This window comes from Rhincodon typus, chromosome 3, assembly GCF_021869965.1.
Source record: "Rhincodon typus isolate 14 chromosome 3, sRhiTyp1.1, whole genome shotgun sequence".
Lineage (NCBI taxonomy): Eukaryota > Metazoa > Chordata > Chondrichthyes > Orectolobiformes > Rhincodontidae > Rhincodon > Rhincodon typus.
The window spans coordinates 113,229,884-113,248,190 of record NC_063334.1 but is presented as its reverse complement, the minus strand read 5'-3'; the positions used below and the strand labels follow the sequence as shown (position 1 = coordinate 113,248,190).

Below are 18,307 nucleotides of genomic sequence, written 5' to 3'. Positions count from 1 at the left end.
TTTTTTCTTCACAGATGCTGCCAGACCTGCTGAGCTTTTCCAGCAACTTCTGTTTTTGCCCCCAGAACATTAGCAGGGTCTCTGAATTAGCAGTCCAGTGGTAATACCACTAGGTCATCACCTGCTCTTCTAGACACATCTTGTGTTTCTTTTGTTGTCCTTTCCACCATACCATATGAAACATTCTGTCATTCCATCTTTCCTGTACTTTCCACCTTATCAGAGATCTTTCATTTTGTTCTTCCCTCACCTCTCCGCCTCTCCTTCCACATGCCCTCCCCTGCCTGCTGTTCCATTTGCTCATAAGCTGATATGTTTCTAACTTCTCCCAGTTCTGAAAAAGAAAGTTAACCAACTGTTGACTGAGACACAGGCAGGTTTGGAAGCGGGTGAGCCAGTGAAGTGTGGCCATTGGGTGGCCTGGCAGTTTTCCACTGGTTTCCAAATGTCGCCCATTGTCAGGGGTGCAGCTTGTGAGGGGGATGATAATAAATTCCCACCCACCAAACGTGGGTAGCCATTTGGACCAATTAGGGTGCCAGTGGAAGGCATTCTTTACAGACCATCTGGATGCCATGGTGCTGGCCTTCACTGGCAGGTGGGGCAGGGGGTGGCACATTGACGAAAAACTCAACTGGACTCACCACATAAACACAGAGGCTACAAGAGCAGGTCAGAGGCTAGGAATACTGTGGTGAGTAACTCACCTCCTGACTCCTCAAAGCCTGTCCACCAGCTACAAGGCACAAGTCAGGAGTGTGATGGAATACTCCCCACTTGCCTGGATGAGTGCAGCCCCAACAACACTCAAGAAGCTTGACACCATCCAGGACAAAGCAGCCCGCTTGATTGGCCCTATATCCACAAGCATCCACTCCTCCCACTGCTAACTCTCGTTTGCAGCAGTGTGTACTATCTACAACTTGCACTGCAGAAATTCACCAAAGATCCTCAGACAGCACCTTCCAAACCCACAACCACTTCCATCTAGAAGGACAAGGGCAGCAGATATAGGGGAACACCATCACCTTCAAGAGATAACAAGGTTTAGAGCTAGATGAACACAGCAGGCCAGGCAGCATCAGAGGAGCAGGAAAGCTGACATTTCGGGCCTAGATCCTTCTTCAGAAATCCTTACATGGGATTCAATCACCTTCAAGTTCCCCTCCAAGCCACTCACCATCCTGACCTGAAAATCTGTCATTGTTCCTTCACTGTCGCTGGGTCAAAATCCTGGAATTCCCTCCCTAAATGGCATTGTGGGTCAACTCACAGCAGGAAGACTGCAGCGGTTCAAGAAGGCAGCTCACCACCACCTTCTCAAGGGCAACTAGGGACGGGCAATAAACGCTGGCCAGCTAGCGACACCCACATCCCATAAATGAATAGGAAAAAAAATCCTGCAAAATGATGTGGTATGAATCTGCTCAGTTCCCAAGGCCAAAGCATTGCCAGATTGCATGGAGGGTCTGCCCCTCTGCAATAGTTGCCTGGCTGTGGAGGCCACAGTCTATGTAGTAATACCTTGTACAAGTCTTCAGAGAGCACTTCCATCTTGAGATGCCCTCATGGTTGTCCACTGTGTACAGCAGCAGCCATCTCTCCAGGTATGAGTGCTAACTGCCCAGGGCCTTGGCCATTCCCACTGGCCCTCCCATTGAAAGAGGCCATCCAGTTTCCCAAATTAGCCAAGTCTCCCTGAGGTAACTGGCCACTTCCTTGAAATTATCCCCTATTTATCGATCAGAATTCAGCCTAGGATTGAGATCGGAACACCGGATCTAACGTTAAGCCATTAACTCCGTTTCTGCCTCTACGGATGTTGTCAAACCTGCTGAGATTCTCCAGCATCTTCAGTTTTTAATGATTCTACATTGATGCCAAAACCAAGCAGTCAGCATGTTTAATGTAATGGAGTTTATAATCAGTGTTTTTTATTTCTCCTTGAAGCATGGTAAAAATGGAATCTTCTGCATTGCTTGGAGCCATAAGGATTCCAAAAGGATAGCGACATGTAGTGGTGATGGATTTTGGTGAGTCGCTTTTGCATCATTTACCTCACTCTTAAACATTGCTGCGAGTAACCAAGAATGTTAGGAGGCATGTATATTTTCCAGATGTTTGCATGCTTTGCATTGACTGGAGCAATCCATCTTCCATCTTCCCATAGTCAGCAAATTTCCTGCTTCCTCAATCTCTCCATCACTGCTCCCTTGCTATCGAACTTTGCTGGTTTTTGGCTTTTTCCCTCCTCTCTACTTCGCTGTTATCAGACTTTTGAACTGCCCTCTCAAATGTTAATGTTGCTGTCTCTCTGTGAACCTTCTCCGTAGCTGTAACACTGGAGTCTGCACTCTGTCACCCAGATGCACTTTGTATGGCACGATCTGCCTGTATCACACGCAAAACAATGCTTTTCACTGTATTTTGGAACATGTGACAGCAGTAAATCAATGAATCAATCAATCCTTTTCTTCTGGTCGTCTCCAATCAAAGAAAGTGCAGGAATGCTTTTTGGAGACATGCACTAATGACACTGTAGGCATAAAGGGACTTCCAGTAGACGATGCTAGGGCTGAGAGGTTATGTCTGACAGTAAAGCCCAAACACGTTTTTCTCTTGGAAAGGGAAGGTTGAGGTCTGACTAGATGAAAGTTTAAAAGGTTTGTTTTTATTGGTGTGGTGATGTTGTGATTAACAATTCATTCCAGGGCTTCAGTTGAAGCACTGTGAATGGTCATGATGTCGCCAGAAATCAAATCTAATTGATGTATGTAAGGTGCTAAAGGGGATTGACAAAGGAGATGTTTCTTCTTGTGGGGCAACCTAGAATGAGAGAGCATAGTTTTAGGATGCGGGGTGACAGATTTAAAACAGCAACAAGGAGGAATTACTATTCTGAACCTGTGAAACTCACTACCCCAGAATGTGGTTCATGCCAGGACACTGAATAAATGTAACAAGGAGATAGACATTTTGAATTAGTAACGCGTTAACGGGTTATGGGGAGTTGGAAGCCAAGATGTGATCTGTCATGATGTTAAACAATGGTGGAGAAAGCTTGAAAGGCTGAATTGCTACTTCTGACCCTCATTCTTATGAAAAGGATCTCTGACAGCAGGAGTTCACTCTTTTGTTTTTCATTCATTCGTGGGATGTGGATGTTGCTGGCTGGGCCAGTATTTATTGCCCAAACCTTATTGCAAGCAATGGTTTGTCATAAGACCATAAGAGGAGCAGAAGCAGGCCATTTAGCCCATCCAGTCTGCTCCGCCATGCAACAAGGTCATGACCTTGGATGGCCACAGTCTCAATTTGAGCTGCACTTCTTGTTCCACGAGGGCAGCACATTGTCCAAAGGCCATCCCCAAGTAGTTGAAGGTTGTGCAGATTCTCTGTGGAAGGTTGAAACCTCAGAGTTCACTGCTTGATTGCAGTTGGTGCAGTTTGCAGTCAACTAGGAGAAGTGCCGTTGAGAGGTAGAGCTGTTAACTGTTTGTAGTGTTTGGAGTGTAGTCCAGTAGGAACCACGGGGCTTTTGATGCATGTCTGCATTGATCTTGAGGTCCTGTGCTGAGCAGAATGCCTCATTAGCTGCCCACCAGTCATATTCTTTGAGGAGAATGTTTACCCTGTAGACATCAGGAGGTTAAAGGTGTGTTACTTGGGATGTGTTGGTCTGGACAATCCAGAAATAATCCTCATTACTTTCCTGAGATGGATACCTGTTTTTGTGTGATAGCTCCTGAGCCAGGTTGAATAGCAGTACTCTGCTGCTGGGTGGACCACCACAAGTGGAGCAGAGCCAAGTGTGTCACCTCAGATGGTACCCACCGGCTTGCATATGGAATTCAGTCTTCTCTTGAGCTTGGCTGCAGTATTCTGTAGCTGTCAGCAATTGAGCAATATACGAGTGCGATGTCAAGATATTTTAGCATTGCATTGTGGGTGAGTGGCCAGGCCTCGGAGCTGTTCAGGTGGAGAGCTGAAACAATAGTCTAGAAACTGGAGGTTTGAACCAAACACCGAATTTAAAGTTAAGGACGATAAAGTAGATGTAGAGAAGATATTTCCTTTTAGGGGAGTTTGAAATGAGAACATAAGACAGTCACTAACAAGCGAAATTAGAAATTCAAGGAAAACTTTTTTTTACCAAGAGAGTGATTAGAATGTGGGACGTGCTACCTTAAGGTTTATTTGGGGCATATAGTTTATATGCCTTTAAAGGGAGGCTAGGTAAATGCATGGGGAGAGAAGAAAGTAATTGAACGTAATAGTGATAGTGTGAGAGAAGTGGGAGGAGACAGCAAAGAAATCAGCTTGGATCAATTTAATTGAATGGCGTGCTTCTCTATTGTACTTCCTATGTAATGGGCCATGTTTTCTGACATTGTGGATATTGGAATAGTCCAACTTCACAATGATGTTTTCCTTTGGTGGAGAATGAGAGAATTAGTAGTCCTGCGGAGAGAATTAGTAGTCCTGCGGAGAGAATTAGTAGTCCTGCCATTTGTGGTTTTCTGTATGTTAGCCCATGTAACACATACCATAAAGAGTAAGGTTCCTGTGATGTGTTTATTTACAATGCTAGCTATTTGCATGGTTATGATATCATAGACTTACACATGTCGCTTGCATTCTGTGCTTACTGACATTATTGTGCATTACATATACATATACATAACTGATTGCAGGTACAACACTGACTCCATTGCATAGATAGAATGACTAAGGTGAGACAGAAACCTTTGTACCAGAATATTGCATGGTGTGGTATAATCTAACTGCCTTATAGGTGCAGACCTGTCCGTTTAGGAATATATGCCATAATACAGCCGCATTGTTCTTGGTTGACTGCAGTAGGAGCAGCATTTCAAAGGCTGGTCAAGTATCTGATGTCAAAATAAATGTTGTATCCTGACCTTACACTTTAGATGCCTCAGTAGTGAAACATAAAGATGCTAATTGGTCTGAGTATCCCCAAGTTGCCATCTGGCACTGGTGGTAAACCTCAGACAGCAGCCATGTTGGAACCTGCTGCTGCGTTTGCCAATTCAAGGCAGCTTCTTTTTAATTTGTTCAGGAGATGCAGGTGTTGCTGGCTCAGCCAGAGTTTATTTCCCATCCCTAATTGCTCAGAGGTCAATTAAACCTCGACCACATTGCTGTGGGCCTGGAGCCATATGTAGGCCAGACCTTGTAAAGATAGCTTCCCTAAAGCTGTTCACCCTCCTAGCCTGCTCATTATTGTCTGTGCAACTGTACTTCTCTCTCTTTGGGCTCTATCTCAAACTATCATTTACTCCTCAACCCCTCCACCCACCCTATCTTCTGCACAAAAACCAACATTTTCCTACCTGCCATCATGGATGATAGTAAAGTAGTAAACTGCAGGGTACGCAGGGTAGTTTGATCTTAGAGTAGGGTAATAGGCTGGCACAACATCGTGGGCCGAAGGGCCTGTACTGTTCTATGTTCAGTTCCGAGGAAGGGTCATTAGACCTGAAACATTAACTCTGATTTCTCTCCACAGGTGCTGCCAGACCTACTGAGCTTTTCCAGCAATTTCTGTTTTTGCTACTGAGTTCTGGCATCCACAGTTCTTTCGGTTTTTTGACTTCCTGTTTGTTTGCAGTATTATCCGAACAATTGATGGGAAACTCCTGCACAAGTACAAGCATCCAGCTGCTGTCTTTGGTTGTGACTGGAGCCAGAACAACAAGTGAGTCAGCTCATTCCCTGACCCTTTTGGAATTGCACCTGGTTATCCCTGTAGAGTCTGAGGCAACATATTTGTTGTGCTTCTCTCTTGTTCGACTGGGTCAAAGTTGGTCTGTCACAAAAAAAAAGCTGAAGTTCCTTTGCAAGTCTTGCTTTCCTTCAGTGGAGAGTTAGAGTGAAGTCATTTGTGGTTCACTATATGTAACATGGAACATGGAACGTAAAGAGTCAGGTTCCAATGAGAGAGCCAGAATCCCTCACACCTTTAATATCGACATTACAGTGTTGATCACGAGGGTGTAGATGTTAAAACAACCTCATATATTCTCTCTGAATGCAGTTCTTTGATTATTCTACTGTCAGATTTTTGGGCATTGGAGTCAAAAGGAGGGAGAAAGCAAGAGAAAAGGATTTAAGCTAATACAGTTGACTATCGCCATTTATGGGACCCATGTTCAAGATGAATCCAGCCTGAGGACATTCCCTCTGCTACTAGTGAGACATAGTTCTTCAAGAAGCAATCACAATACACTTACTAGTTGACATAGGTTCAGTCACAGCACTAACACTGATTGCTACAAAACAGGACTCTCACCTATTGATCCTATCCCATCAGTGTTGGCCAGAAAATAAAAACCAGGGTGAACCTGGCCAAGTGGTTCATTGGAATATCACTGGGGGTGTACAGATAGGATACCTGGTATCACAGGGCTAGCTCTAGTCTACTCTGCCTTTCTCTGCCACACCGTCAAGCTCTGTCAATCATGAACAACATTGACCTTTCCATTCTTGGAGACTTGAGGAAGCCGCCCAGAAAGTACTTCCAAATGCACCAGCATTTCAAAAAACCAGCAGCTTCTGTTCACAGAGCTGGTGTTAACCTATTGTCCACATAGATAGGATTGTGAAATCATGCAGCATAAAAACCAATGTCTCCTCACTAAGCCAACATCAGAGGACTTTGTCCATGAGGACAATGTGTCCACCTACTCCATAATTTGGAGGTGCTGGTGTTGGACTGGGATGGACAAGGCGGATTTTGGGATACACAACAACGCAGAGGCGCTGAGAAGAGGCTGATAGCCAAGTTCGGTACCCATGAGGATGGTCTCAACCGGGATCTTGGCTTCATGTCACACAACAGGTGACTCCACCCAGAATACACTCTCACACACGCTCACCCACACACATACATACATACACACTCACACACACATACACACACACACACAGGCGCGTGCGCACTCTCTCTCTTTCTCCCACACACACTCACACATTCTATGGGGTGAATTTGTATTTGCAGATACATTCTATTTTGTTCAAAAAACACACAATTTATAGATAGTCAGTCAATGTGGCATTTTATAAATTCCTACTTTAGAAACAAAACCAGCCTGATTCCAAACCAAAACACAAACAGTTTCTAAACAAGGCCTCACACCTAACATTCATTGTCTGACCTAAAATGTCACCTCTTCTGTACACTGATAAAACCTTTAGTTCTCTCAGGACAGTGACTTGAAAGGAATTTGGGGATTTACATATACATATAAATCAGTTAAAACCTTCTAATTGATTGAAGATTTAACAACATCTCAGGTTTGTATCATATATCCTCATCAGTGGTGTGACCCTTTGATCTTTTACTTACAAAGTCTGTGTCTAATACTGCCTCTCTCACTAACACCTGAAGAAGGGGTGATGCTCCGAAAGCTTGTGTTTTCACATAAACCCTGTTGGTCTACAACCTGTGGTGTTGTGTGATTTCTGACCTACTCCATAATTGGAAGAAGAATTCTTCCAAAGTGCAATTGTGACCATGAATCACAGGCCATGGACCTTATTACATCAACCTGCCCATTAAGATCTGCTATAGGAAGCACACTGATCCTCCACAAGGTACCTCATTGAACAGATGGACAATTCAGCCATCCCATTGTAAACTTTTCCTCAAAATGGTAGCCATAGTACAAAGCTGATAGTGTCACTTAGGACTTCAAGAACTCAGGAGTTTTAGGTTTGAGCTAATGCACATTATTTCAGGCAAAATTGAAGGAAAACTCTTCAGTACTTCATCTGAACTGAGGGTCTTCATTATATCCTTGGATAGTGACTAGTGTAAAGTCTTCCACTCTCACACTGTACCTTCTGTTACTATGAGGAGAACACATCAAACAAATCTCAATAAGATACATTTTTAAACATATTTCTTCACTTCTGTTGCATATGACTTTAGTTAAATGTCCTCTTTGCCTTGCAGGGATATGATTGCTACTGGCTGTGAGGATAAGAGTGTTCGAGTTTACTATTTAGCAACCAGCTCTGACCAGCCACTCAAAGTTTTCACAGGGCACACTGCCAAAGTGTTCCATGTTAGATGGTCTCCCCTCAGAGAAGGCATCCTTTGTAGCGGTTCTGATGACAGGTACTGTTTCTTCAGCGCAATGAAATAATTGGTGACAAAAGGTTTTCCTCCACTGAGTCAATACACAAAACTACTTTGAAAGGTAATTACAGAAGAGTAAATAAAACTGCCTCTCCACTTGCAATCATCTTGTATTTAAGTGGTGCTATTAGTTATCCAAGATTAGAACCTCATTCTTACTAATGTGATGAATGTTTACAATATATTCTTATCCTGTACAGAACATTTGGTTAGGCCACTTTTGGAATACTGCATTCAATTTTCATCTCCCTGCTATAGGAAAGATGTTGTGAAACTTGAAAGTGTTCAGAAAAGATTTACAAGGATGTTGCCAGGGTTGGAGGGTTTGAACTATAGGGACAGGCTGGATAAGCTGGGGCTATTTTCCCTGGAGCATCAGAGGCTGAGTGGTGACCTTATAGAGGTTTATAAAATCATAAGGGGCATTGATAGGGTGAGCAGCCAAGGTCTTTTCCCCAGGGTAGGGAAGTAAAAACTAGAGGTCATAGGTTTAAGGTGACAGGGGAAAGATTTAAAAGGGACCTAGGGGACAACATTTTCACTCGGGGGTGGTGCGTGTATGGAATGAGCTGCCAGAGGAAGTGGTGAAGGCTGGTACAATTACAACATTTCAGAGGCATCTGGATGGGTACATTAATAGGAAGGGTTTAGAGGATCATGGGCCAAACGCTGGCAAATGGGACCAGATTTATTTAGAATATCTGGTCGGCTTGGACGAGTTGGACCGAAGGGTCTATTTCCATGCTGTACATCTCTATAACTCTATGACTTTATTATTATTTAGGAACTTAGATGATAAAATAGAGGTGTGCAGGTTTTTGGCTTTCAGTGCTGTAAAGGTCTGATATGTGTTTTTAAAGAAAGGGTCAGAAGGTAATTTGGAATAATTGGCTAAACACATATTTCCAAAAATGTACATGCAACTTAAGCTAAATGACTCAACATACATGTGTAAGATGCGAAAGGAGATTGACAAAGTAGACATAGAAAGAATGTTTCCTCATGTGGGGCAATCTAGAACGAGAAGTTGTAGTTTCATGATAAGCAAATTTAAAACAGGGATTTGAAGAAATTACTTCCCTCAAAGTGTCATGAATCTGTGGAATTCCTACGCCTGAGTGCATTAGATGCTGGGACATTGAGTAAGTTTGAAGAGGAGATTGACAGGTTTTTAATTAGTAACAGCTTGAAGGGTTTCAGATAGTGGGCAGGAAAGTGGAGTTGAGGGGCTGAACTGCCTACTCCTTCTTCTAGCTCTTGCGCTATGTTCTTATGTCAACAAGCTACCCAATGAGGTCATTATTGCTTATAGTGGGGCTGAGCTTTTATGACTTACGGAAGGGGAGACCAGGAGTAGTTGGAGTTCGGCAGAAAAGTTCAATACCAGCAGATGTGCTGTTTAGCAACTTCAGAGCAGTCTAAAACTGGAGTTTATATTCAGTCAGAAGATTTCAGTCAGAAAAGCTGTTGAGTTAGCCTGGACAGCTGTGTGTCTCAGGGCAAGAAAGTAATTGAGAGAATCACCTCTGGTGAATGTGTAGAAAGTTGCCCTAACAAAATTGTTGCAACCTCTTCAGTTTAAAGTTGAAACTGGAGTTGACTGGAAAGGATGTTGCTGAGAAAATTGGTTCAATCTTTTCAAATTGTCTTCGATATGTACAGATATATGTCTTTCATTTTTTGCTTGTCTTCTATAAGCTGAGGCTTTTCTGTCAAAAGTACATTGACAGCCTTATGCAGATATGTTCAATGATTGACCACCAAGGTAACCATACTGCAAAAGTAAAACTAATGGTCATCAAGCCAGTCTTCACTCTGGAATATGAGTTGTCCCATATAGCTATCAACTGGGACCACAGCACAAATTACAATTCCCATCACTTGTAGCTCACACACTAATGTCAACACAACATGCCATGCATGCAGGTGGACTGTAAAATCAAAGATAACCAACATATTTTGTTAAACGGAGCAAAAATACAATAATCACTAACAGTTGTGCCACATTGTAGCAAAGCCACAGAAACAAACTAAGCACCAGGCTTTTTTTATTAGAGGGATGGAATTGAACTGCAGGTCAGTTATGCTAACCGGTATCATAAAAAGGGTGTAGAGGTATTGAAGATGGTACAGAGAAGATGGCTTTATTTTGATTCATTCAGGGGATGTGGGTTTTGTCGGTTAGGCCAGCATTTACTGCCTCCCTAGTTGTCCTTGAAAAGGTAGTGGCAAGCTGCATTCTTGAACCGCTGCATGTGCTAGGGGTGTGGGGAATCCCAGGATTTTGATGCAACAACAGTGAAGGAAAGGCGATATATTTCCAAGTTTGGATTTTAAGAGGCTTGGAGGGGAATTTGCAGGTGATGGTGTTCTCCTGAATCCCGGCAAGTGGGGAGTAATCCATCACACTCTTTGAAGATGGTTGACGGGCTTTGGGGAGTCAGGGGATGAGTTACTCACTATAGTATTCCTAGCCTGTGCCCTTCTCTTGTAGCCACTGTTTTTATATGGCAAGTCCAGTTCTGTTTCTGGTCAACGGTAACCCCTAGGATGTTGAAAGTTGGGGACTCAGTGAAAGTAGTGCCACTGAATGTCAAGGGCCGATGGTTAGATTCTCTCTTGTTGGAGATAAATCTGTGTAGTGCAAGTGTATTTTATGACAACTTTGAATTTCTGACATTAGAAATCGTTCGCTGCTTTCTGTATTCTCTCTGCAGTACTGTGAGGATATGGGACTACACACAGGATGCCTGTATCAATATTCTAAGTGGACACAAAGCACCAGTACGAGGTCTAATGTGGAACACAGAAGTCCCCTACCTCTTGATATCGGGCAGTTGGGATTACACTATTCGTGTCTGGGACACTAGGGATGGAACCTGCCTGGACACAGTGTATGACCATGGTGCTGATGTCTATGGTAATGGTACACCTTACTATTAATCGATAAGAACACTCTAAAGGAATATAATTTGCAACAAACAATAAGATTGGAAAATTATGTTTGAGGTGGTGGTGTTATTAATCATGTTGACACATCTACTGCAGTCTATTGCTATCTTGATCCAGACCCAGTTGGTAAAGGTCGAAACTGGACACAGGTACATCTTGTAAATAGTTTTCTTTCAAAGTTGAGTGCTTTCCACTGACCAACACATTGTAAATTTTTAAAGAGAAGTAACTATTCATTCTTTAATTATTTACATTAGACAATAATCATCGTCAGTGGCTGCAGTATTAAAAAAATGCGTTAAATACTCAAAACTTATGAATAATGTTGAGAGCCTAGCATTGAGAGAAAACTTATAGTTGTTTTAAAACTAGATTTATATTGACCAATTAACCAAGTGAAACTAAGTTAATGAGTGATCGTTCCTGAATGGGGCACTGTAGCCAATTTCAAAATATCAAAGAAACTTAAAATTTAAGTCCAATTGTTAAGTAATCACCCTCTCAATTAAAGTGGTTGCGTCAGGAAACTGACAGGTGTAGACAAAAATCAACAAACAAAATCTTCAATTGGTCCTAGATTATTGTGGTATCAAACTGAATGAAGGACAGGGGAAAGGTGGAATTTTATTGTGAAAGGATGAAAACTTTATGATTCAAGGCAATTTATTTTTTCTGTTTCAGAATATTACTAAAAACTTTACATGACTTCAAGTTTGGTCACATAGCACATATCTGGCTTTTTTGCCATTATTAAATATTCCTATATATTTTATAAAAGTCAGATGTTTATTTCACTTTCTGAACATTTGGTAAATAGAAAGCACAAAATCTCGCTCTCTGAAATCCGTGACCTCTTGCAAAGTACTTTGAAACACCAACATTAAAATGATCCGTCTCACTTAAAATTCCCGTTCTATATTTTGAATTCAACTTGTTCTAGTTCCCCCGTGAAAGACATTTTTAATTCATTGCCACAGTTTGTTTACTGAAGATGCTGCTCATGGGATTAGTTTAAAGAGCTGATTATTTATTTGCTGAATGCATTCAATTAATCTGAAATTGGCAGGAGTCAATTGAGACCGTTTACCCAATGAAATAATCTAGGAGTACATTTATTTAGTGAAAAGCAAGTGGCATATGCACTTTAATGTCAGATTCAAGTAAATTATTAATAATATGCATATACGCACAGAGCAAACATATTCTGGAGCACTGTTTGATGACTGCTTACGTTAAATGGTTGAAGTGATAAGTGTTGGTCGTTACCGTGTTCTCATAGCTTTAATGATTCTAACTATTAGTTCCACCGAGATACTATAAAACTTTTAATAAGTGCTGACAGTGTCGATTTGGAAACTGCTGTTAGAAGTCCCATGATTGTTTCATTCAAAAGAGGTTACAGCTGTAACGGCAAAGTGTCAAATGTTCAACAAAGGCTGGTCATGAATCAGTCAACATCTGAAAGTAGTGTCACAATTTGTTGACAGCTTTCCCCACTTTGCCATGTATTACCCGGTACAAGAGCAAAGCAAGATCAAACAAACGGAGAAACTGTGTCTGTGAATCACTTAAACTGCACCCGGAGAAATATTATATCTCTTACAATCCCTTTGGATTATTTTTCATCAAACGTCCTCTATCTGTCATGCTCCCAAGACTGTTTTTTAAATGAAGGCTTTTACCTCAGTTTCTATTGGACATCTTTGGATTTATTTGCTCCAATTTATCTCATTTGAAGATCCTCTTTGGAGTATCTTGAGCATTCCCAATTTTCGCCAGTGGTGGCTTTTCCTTCAGTCGTCTAAGTCCTCAACTCTGGAATTTTCACTCTCCGCCTCTCTGCTTCTATGCCTGCCTTTCCTCCTTTAAGACATGTTTCAAAGCTTTTGGCCATCTGTCCTAACACTGCAATATACAAATATATAAATTAGGCCAGGAGTCTAAAGTACAGTGCATTCACAAGCTCCCTTTTATCCTTGTTGCTCATGACTTCCCCAAAAACCTCTAATAACTTAGCCAAACACAAATTTCTGATCACAAACTAATGTTGACTCTCCCTGACTACGTTTAGACTTTCTAATTATCCCACTGTATCTTAACAAAAGATTCCAGCAATTTTGCCTATGATAGATGTTAAGTTAACTGGCCTGAAATGTCGCTGTTTGTCTCTTTCTTGAAGAGAGAAGTCAAATTTGATATTGTCCAAACTAATGGAAACTTCTATCCAGGTTTCACCCTCAGATAAATCCTAAATCATAAGCCACTTCTCTTAAAACCCAGGATGAAATCCATTGGGACCTGGGGGCTTGTCAGCTTTCAGTGCTAATAATTTTCTCAATCCCTTCACTCTTGTGACTGTAATAAGTTAAAGGTTTTAAATGCCACTCTTCCTTTCACTAGTTGACTTACACTTTTTTAGATATTATTTATATTCTGTACAGTTGAAGATGGACAGGGAATATCTAATCATCTGTCATCTCCTTATTTTCTGTTGTTAATTCCGGAGGCTCACTCTATAAAGGACCAATACTCACTTTATCTACTCTTTTCCTTTTTAAGTATCATTACTGTTTTAACTTTATTTTGGATTTCTTTGAAAGAGGTCGTTCAACTTGATAGTAGGCTATGATTTTTTTTTCTCGCAATGTAATGTTCTAACCTTGCCTTTTTGAATTTTTACAGTAAATAACAGGAACTTAATTCCATCACCCAGGTTTGACTTGTCATCCTAATAGGCCCTTCACCATGGCATCGTGTTCGAGAGACTCCACTGTGAGGCTCTGGTCATTAACACCTCTGATTTCTCCTCTCCAAATAAACATTCTGGCTGAGCAACAGTGGGAGGAAATAATTGGGAATACAGGTAGGTGCGTCACCTGATCACATCCTGATTTACCCCAGTGGCCTTAGGGGTTTTACGTAAAAACTCAAGGGTGTCCTCCTTGAGCTGTTTTCATGAGAAACCAAACTCTGGGTCTGTACTCGATGGAGTTTAAAGGATGAGGGGGGGATATGATTGGAACTTACTGAATACTCAAAGGCCTGGATAGAGTGAGGTAGATGTTTCTGCGAGTGGCCACCCCAGGGCACAGCCTCAGAGGGAGGCAATGACCCTTTAGAACTGAAATGAGGAAGACTTTCTTCAGCCAGAGAGTGGCAAGTCTGTGGAACTCATTGCTGCAGAAGGCTGTGCAGGCCAGGTCATTGAGTGTATTTAAGTCAGAGATAGAGAGATTCTTAATTAGGAAGGCGATCAAGTGTTATGGGAAGACGGCAGGAGAATGTGTTTCAGAAACCTGTCAGCCATGACTGAATGGCGGAGCAGACTCAAAAGGTTTACAGGGATATTACCAAGACTGGAAGGTTTGAGCTAGAGGGGGAGGCCGGATAGACTGGGACTTTTTTCCCTGGAGCGTAGGAGGCTGAGGGGTGACCTTATAGAGGTTTATAGAACCATGAGTGGAATAGATTAGGTAAATTACCAAGCTGTTTTCTCCAGGGTAGGGTAGTCCAAAAACTAGAGGGCATAGGTTTAAGATGAGAGGGTAAATATTTAAAAGGGACCTAAGGGACAACTTTTTCACACAGCGGGTAGTGTATGTGAACTACCAGAGGAAGTGGTAGAGGCAGGTACAATTGCAACATATAAAAAACAGTTGCACAAGTACATGGACAGGAAAGGTTTAGAGTGATATGGGCCAAACACAGGCAAATGGGACTAATTCAGTTTAGGAAACCTGGTTGGCATGGACTAGTTGGGCCGAAGGGCCTTTTCTGTGCTGTATGACTCTGTAAATGCACTAATTCTGCTCCTGTATCTTGTGGTCTTATCGTCTAAATACATTAAGATCCTTCAGCTGCTATCTCTTGTTCAGACGATGTAGGATCGCACAGTGCAACTTCCAAGCAGCCCATTGGAACTTAGTAAAATCGAATAGGGATCCTGATTGGAACTCTGTTTGGGATTCACTTGCTCAGTCAAGCTAAGGATTGCAATGAATGATTTTCATAAGAGCGTAAGAAATAAGAACTGGTGCAGGCCATTCAGCCTTTCAAGCCTGGTTTGTCTGAGGTCTCTACCACAGCCACACCTACCCACATTATTCCCCTTACCTCTTAATTATTCTTCCAGAGAAGTCGATTGATCTCTGTTGTGAAAAAAATACAACTCCAGAGCAAACCAGTGCCCTTTGGGATAGAGAAATGTAAGCAATCCCAACCCTTCGATGTAATGAATTTCTCCTCATCCCAGTTCTAAATGGCCAGTGCTTTGTTCTGAGACTCTGACCCATGTTCTATCCCTAACCAGTGGAAACCTAATCTCAGCCACTAGCCCGTCAGAACCTTTTATGCTTCAATCTGTGTTTGAAAAATATTGGATATATTGCCCCCAAATGGGACATGAGAGGTATAGATAGGGTGAATGGTAGGTGTCTTTTCTCTAGAGTGGGGGAGATTTCAAGACAAGCGGCATGTTTTTAAAGATAGAGAAGAAAGATTCATAAAAGACACAGGGACAACTGTTTTACACAGAAAGCAGTCGATGTGTCGAATACACTTCTACAGGACGTAGTGGATGGGGGTACAGTTACAATGTTTAACAGGCATTTGGTTAAATACATGAATAAGAAACATTTTGAGGTAAATGGGCCAAGTGCAGGAGGGTGGGACTAGTTTAGTTTGGGATAATGGTTGGCATGGACTGTTTGGACTGAAGGGTCTGTTTCAGTGCTGTATGACTCGATGAGCTCTTCTGAAAGATGCCGACAGTGGCTTTCCATGTTTATCCCCCTCACCTGATCTCCCATCCATGAAGGATGCTCTTAAACTGTTGAACGTAGAAGCACAGAATGTCAACCCCAGACCTCTGTAAGAAAACAAAAATGCTTCAATCACTGAAAGCCATAAAGAGCACAAATTAATCAATTAATTAACAAAAATAATCATGACAATAAATTTTAAGTGGAGATGATAGCCTAGTGGAATTATCACTAAACTAGTAATCCAGAGAGCCCAATAATATTCTGGGGACCCGGGTTCAAATCCTTCCACAACAGATGGTGGAATTTGAATTCAATTTAAAAAATCTGGAATTAAGGGTCGAATGATGACCATGAATCCATTATTGATTGTCAGAAAAAACCTCATCTTGTTCACTAATGTCCTTTAGGGAAGGAAACTGCTGTCCTTACCTGATCTGGCCTACATGTGACGGTTGCATTCTGGGCAATTAGGGAAGAGCAATAAATGCTGGCTTGGCCAGCGATGCCTTCATCCTGTGGGTGAATGAAAAAAGTAGGAACAGAAAGTGATGCAAACACGGAGTGGTCAAACAACAGCTGCAGAGTTAGGAATAGAGTCATTAGCTGAAATTTCCCAACCCTTTAGAGGTGAGGATGGACAGGAGAACAGTGGGATTGCTGTCGGGGACGGCTCCGTAACATGTTCATGTGCCTGGGGCACTTTCCCAAGGGCAAGCTGCTTTACACTGTGGTGGCTGCGCATCAATTAGGGTAATACAGGTGCCACTTCATGGCCATTTTGTGGCGATAGTGGTATTTTTGCATTTTTGAAGCAGCACCTTGCCTTGTACGTAGGCCTTAGAAAGTAGGAAAAGAGGAGGAGTAGGTCATTCATCCTTTCAGGCCTCCGTCTCAATGGAGATGGCACATCAATACCTCCACTAAATCTCCCCTACCTCTTCCAGAGCTGTGATGATCATCAAGCCACACTTCCTTATGTGAAGAGGCCTTATCAGAAAGATGGCCTGACAAGAGCAGGGTGGAGAATGGGAATGCAATGGAAATGTATGAACGAGTCTGACTAGTGGGGTATATCACAGAGGGAGAGCTGGCCTCACCTTCACTATCACTTATTCTTCAAGCAGCATTGAAAATCTGACCCTCCACATGCGTTAATGTCACTCTTGGACTGATGGCTAGCACACTGGTGCCTGTATGAGAATGGTGGGAAACTAGGAGAGAATTTGCTGAGTTAATTCACACCGAAATTCCTACACTGTGTTTCAGATCGTGCAATGTCCCCGGGTGCTCCCCCTTTGCTGTGTGGGAAAGTGTCCCGGGATATCAAGCAGGAGCTGGATAAACTCACCAGTAACGTACGGATTAAGAAGCTGAGATGGTTCTCGGAGTGTTTATCAGTAAGTCCTTTTATTGTCACCACTAGATAACATGATGGCGCAGAATTAATGTCTAATTCAGCAGTTTGACCTGTTCTTTAACTCATTGAATCCCGAGCACCTTGATTTCAAAATTCTGGTCCTTGATTCCAAATCACTTCATGATCTTGCCCCTCCTTATTTTGTAAATCCAATATCCAAAATATTTACACTCCTCCAATTCCAGTAACTTCCTGCTTTTCTGCACATTCGGTGGACGTGTCTTCAGTTGCATGGTCCCTAACCTCAGAATTTCCCTCTATTTCTCGCTGTACGTCCTTTTGACTGGCATGGTGCCTTTAAAACACGAGCTGCTTTGTAATAGTAAAGGGGCTATATAAATCCAGGTTCTTGTTGTCCCAACTTACTAAGGACGATGCTAAGCTGTTACTTGTGAGTGATCAAATGCTAACTGCCCACATGACTCAATATGTTTCTGACAAACGCCCGTCTCTCCAATGGATACAGCCATAGCGGGGTTTCACCTCACTGTGCACTCTCCTCGCAGAGAAATGGAGGAGAAACAAATGCACCAGGAAGCCCAGAAACAACTGCAATCTGCAGCGGCTGCCAAACAGCCTCCAGACGAAGGGGCTGCAGTGGAGAGTTTGCGTCAGGATGTGGAGGAGGTACAGAAGGTCCAGAGTCTATTGTCCCCTCTGCTGTATCCTCAGAACCATTGCAAACTCTGGATGTCCCGGGACACTGTCACCGGGAAGAGTGCCACCTGCTGGACTGAGGGCCTGTGACATGAAAGAGCAGGTGGGCATCAACGTTCTCTGTGTGAGCTGTGCATCCACCGAGCTCTCTGGGAGCTCTGTGTGTGCCGAGTGACAAGCCGACGCTCACAGAAGCTGCTGCAGCTGCTCATCAAGGGCCGCACAGCAGCGGGAAATATTCCGAAGAATGTGGGTGGCCATCCTATCCCGGTGACAATCGCACTGAATTTCACCCAGCTGGCCGCTTCCAGGGATTCACTGGGGAGCTGTTACTGAGACAGTGTGTGCCAG

General features: G+C 42.6%; 1 protein-coding gene across 6 annotated transcripts in view; it reads left to right on the top strand.

Annotated features, from left to right (window-relative positions):
• The window catches only part of wdr17 (WD repeat domain 17), a 91,698-nt gene that overhangs the window by 24,871 nt on the left and 48,520 nt on the right, over positions 1-18,307 (top strand). For 4 of the 6 annotated variants that reach the window (XM_048594974.1, XM_020519572.2, XM_048594973.1 and 1 more), the window contains exons 9-14: positions 1,951-2,033; positions 5,636-5,722; positions 7,982-8,146; positions 10,885-11,087; positions 13,833-13,982; positions 17,149-17,279. In XM_048594974.1, the coding sequence (XP_048450931.1) occupies positions 1,951-2,033; positions 5,636-5,722; positions 7,982-8,146; positions 10,885-11,087; positions 13,833-13,982; positions 17,149-17,279 (819 nt within the window). The remainder of the gene's footprint in view (positions 1-1,950; positions 2,034-5,635; positions 5,723-7,981; positions 8,147-10,884; positions 11,088-13,832; positions 13,983-17,148; positions 17,280-18,307) is intronic. The other 2 variants (XM_048594976.1, XM_048594975.1) reach the window with 1 other exon arrangement.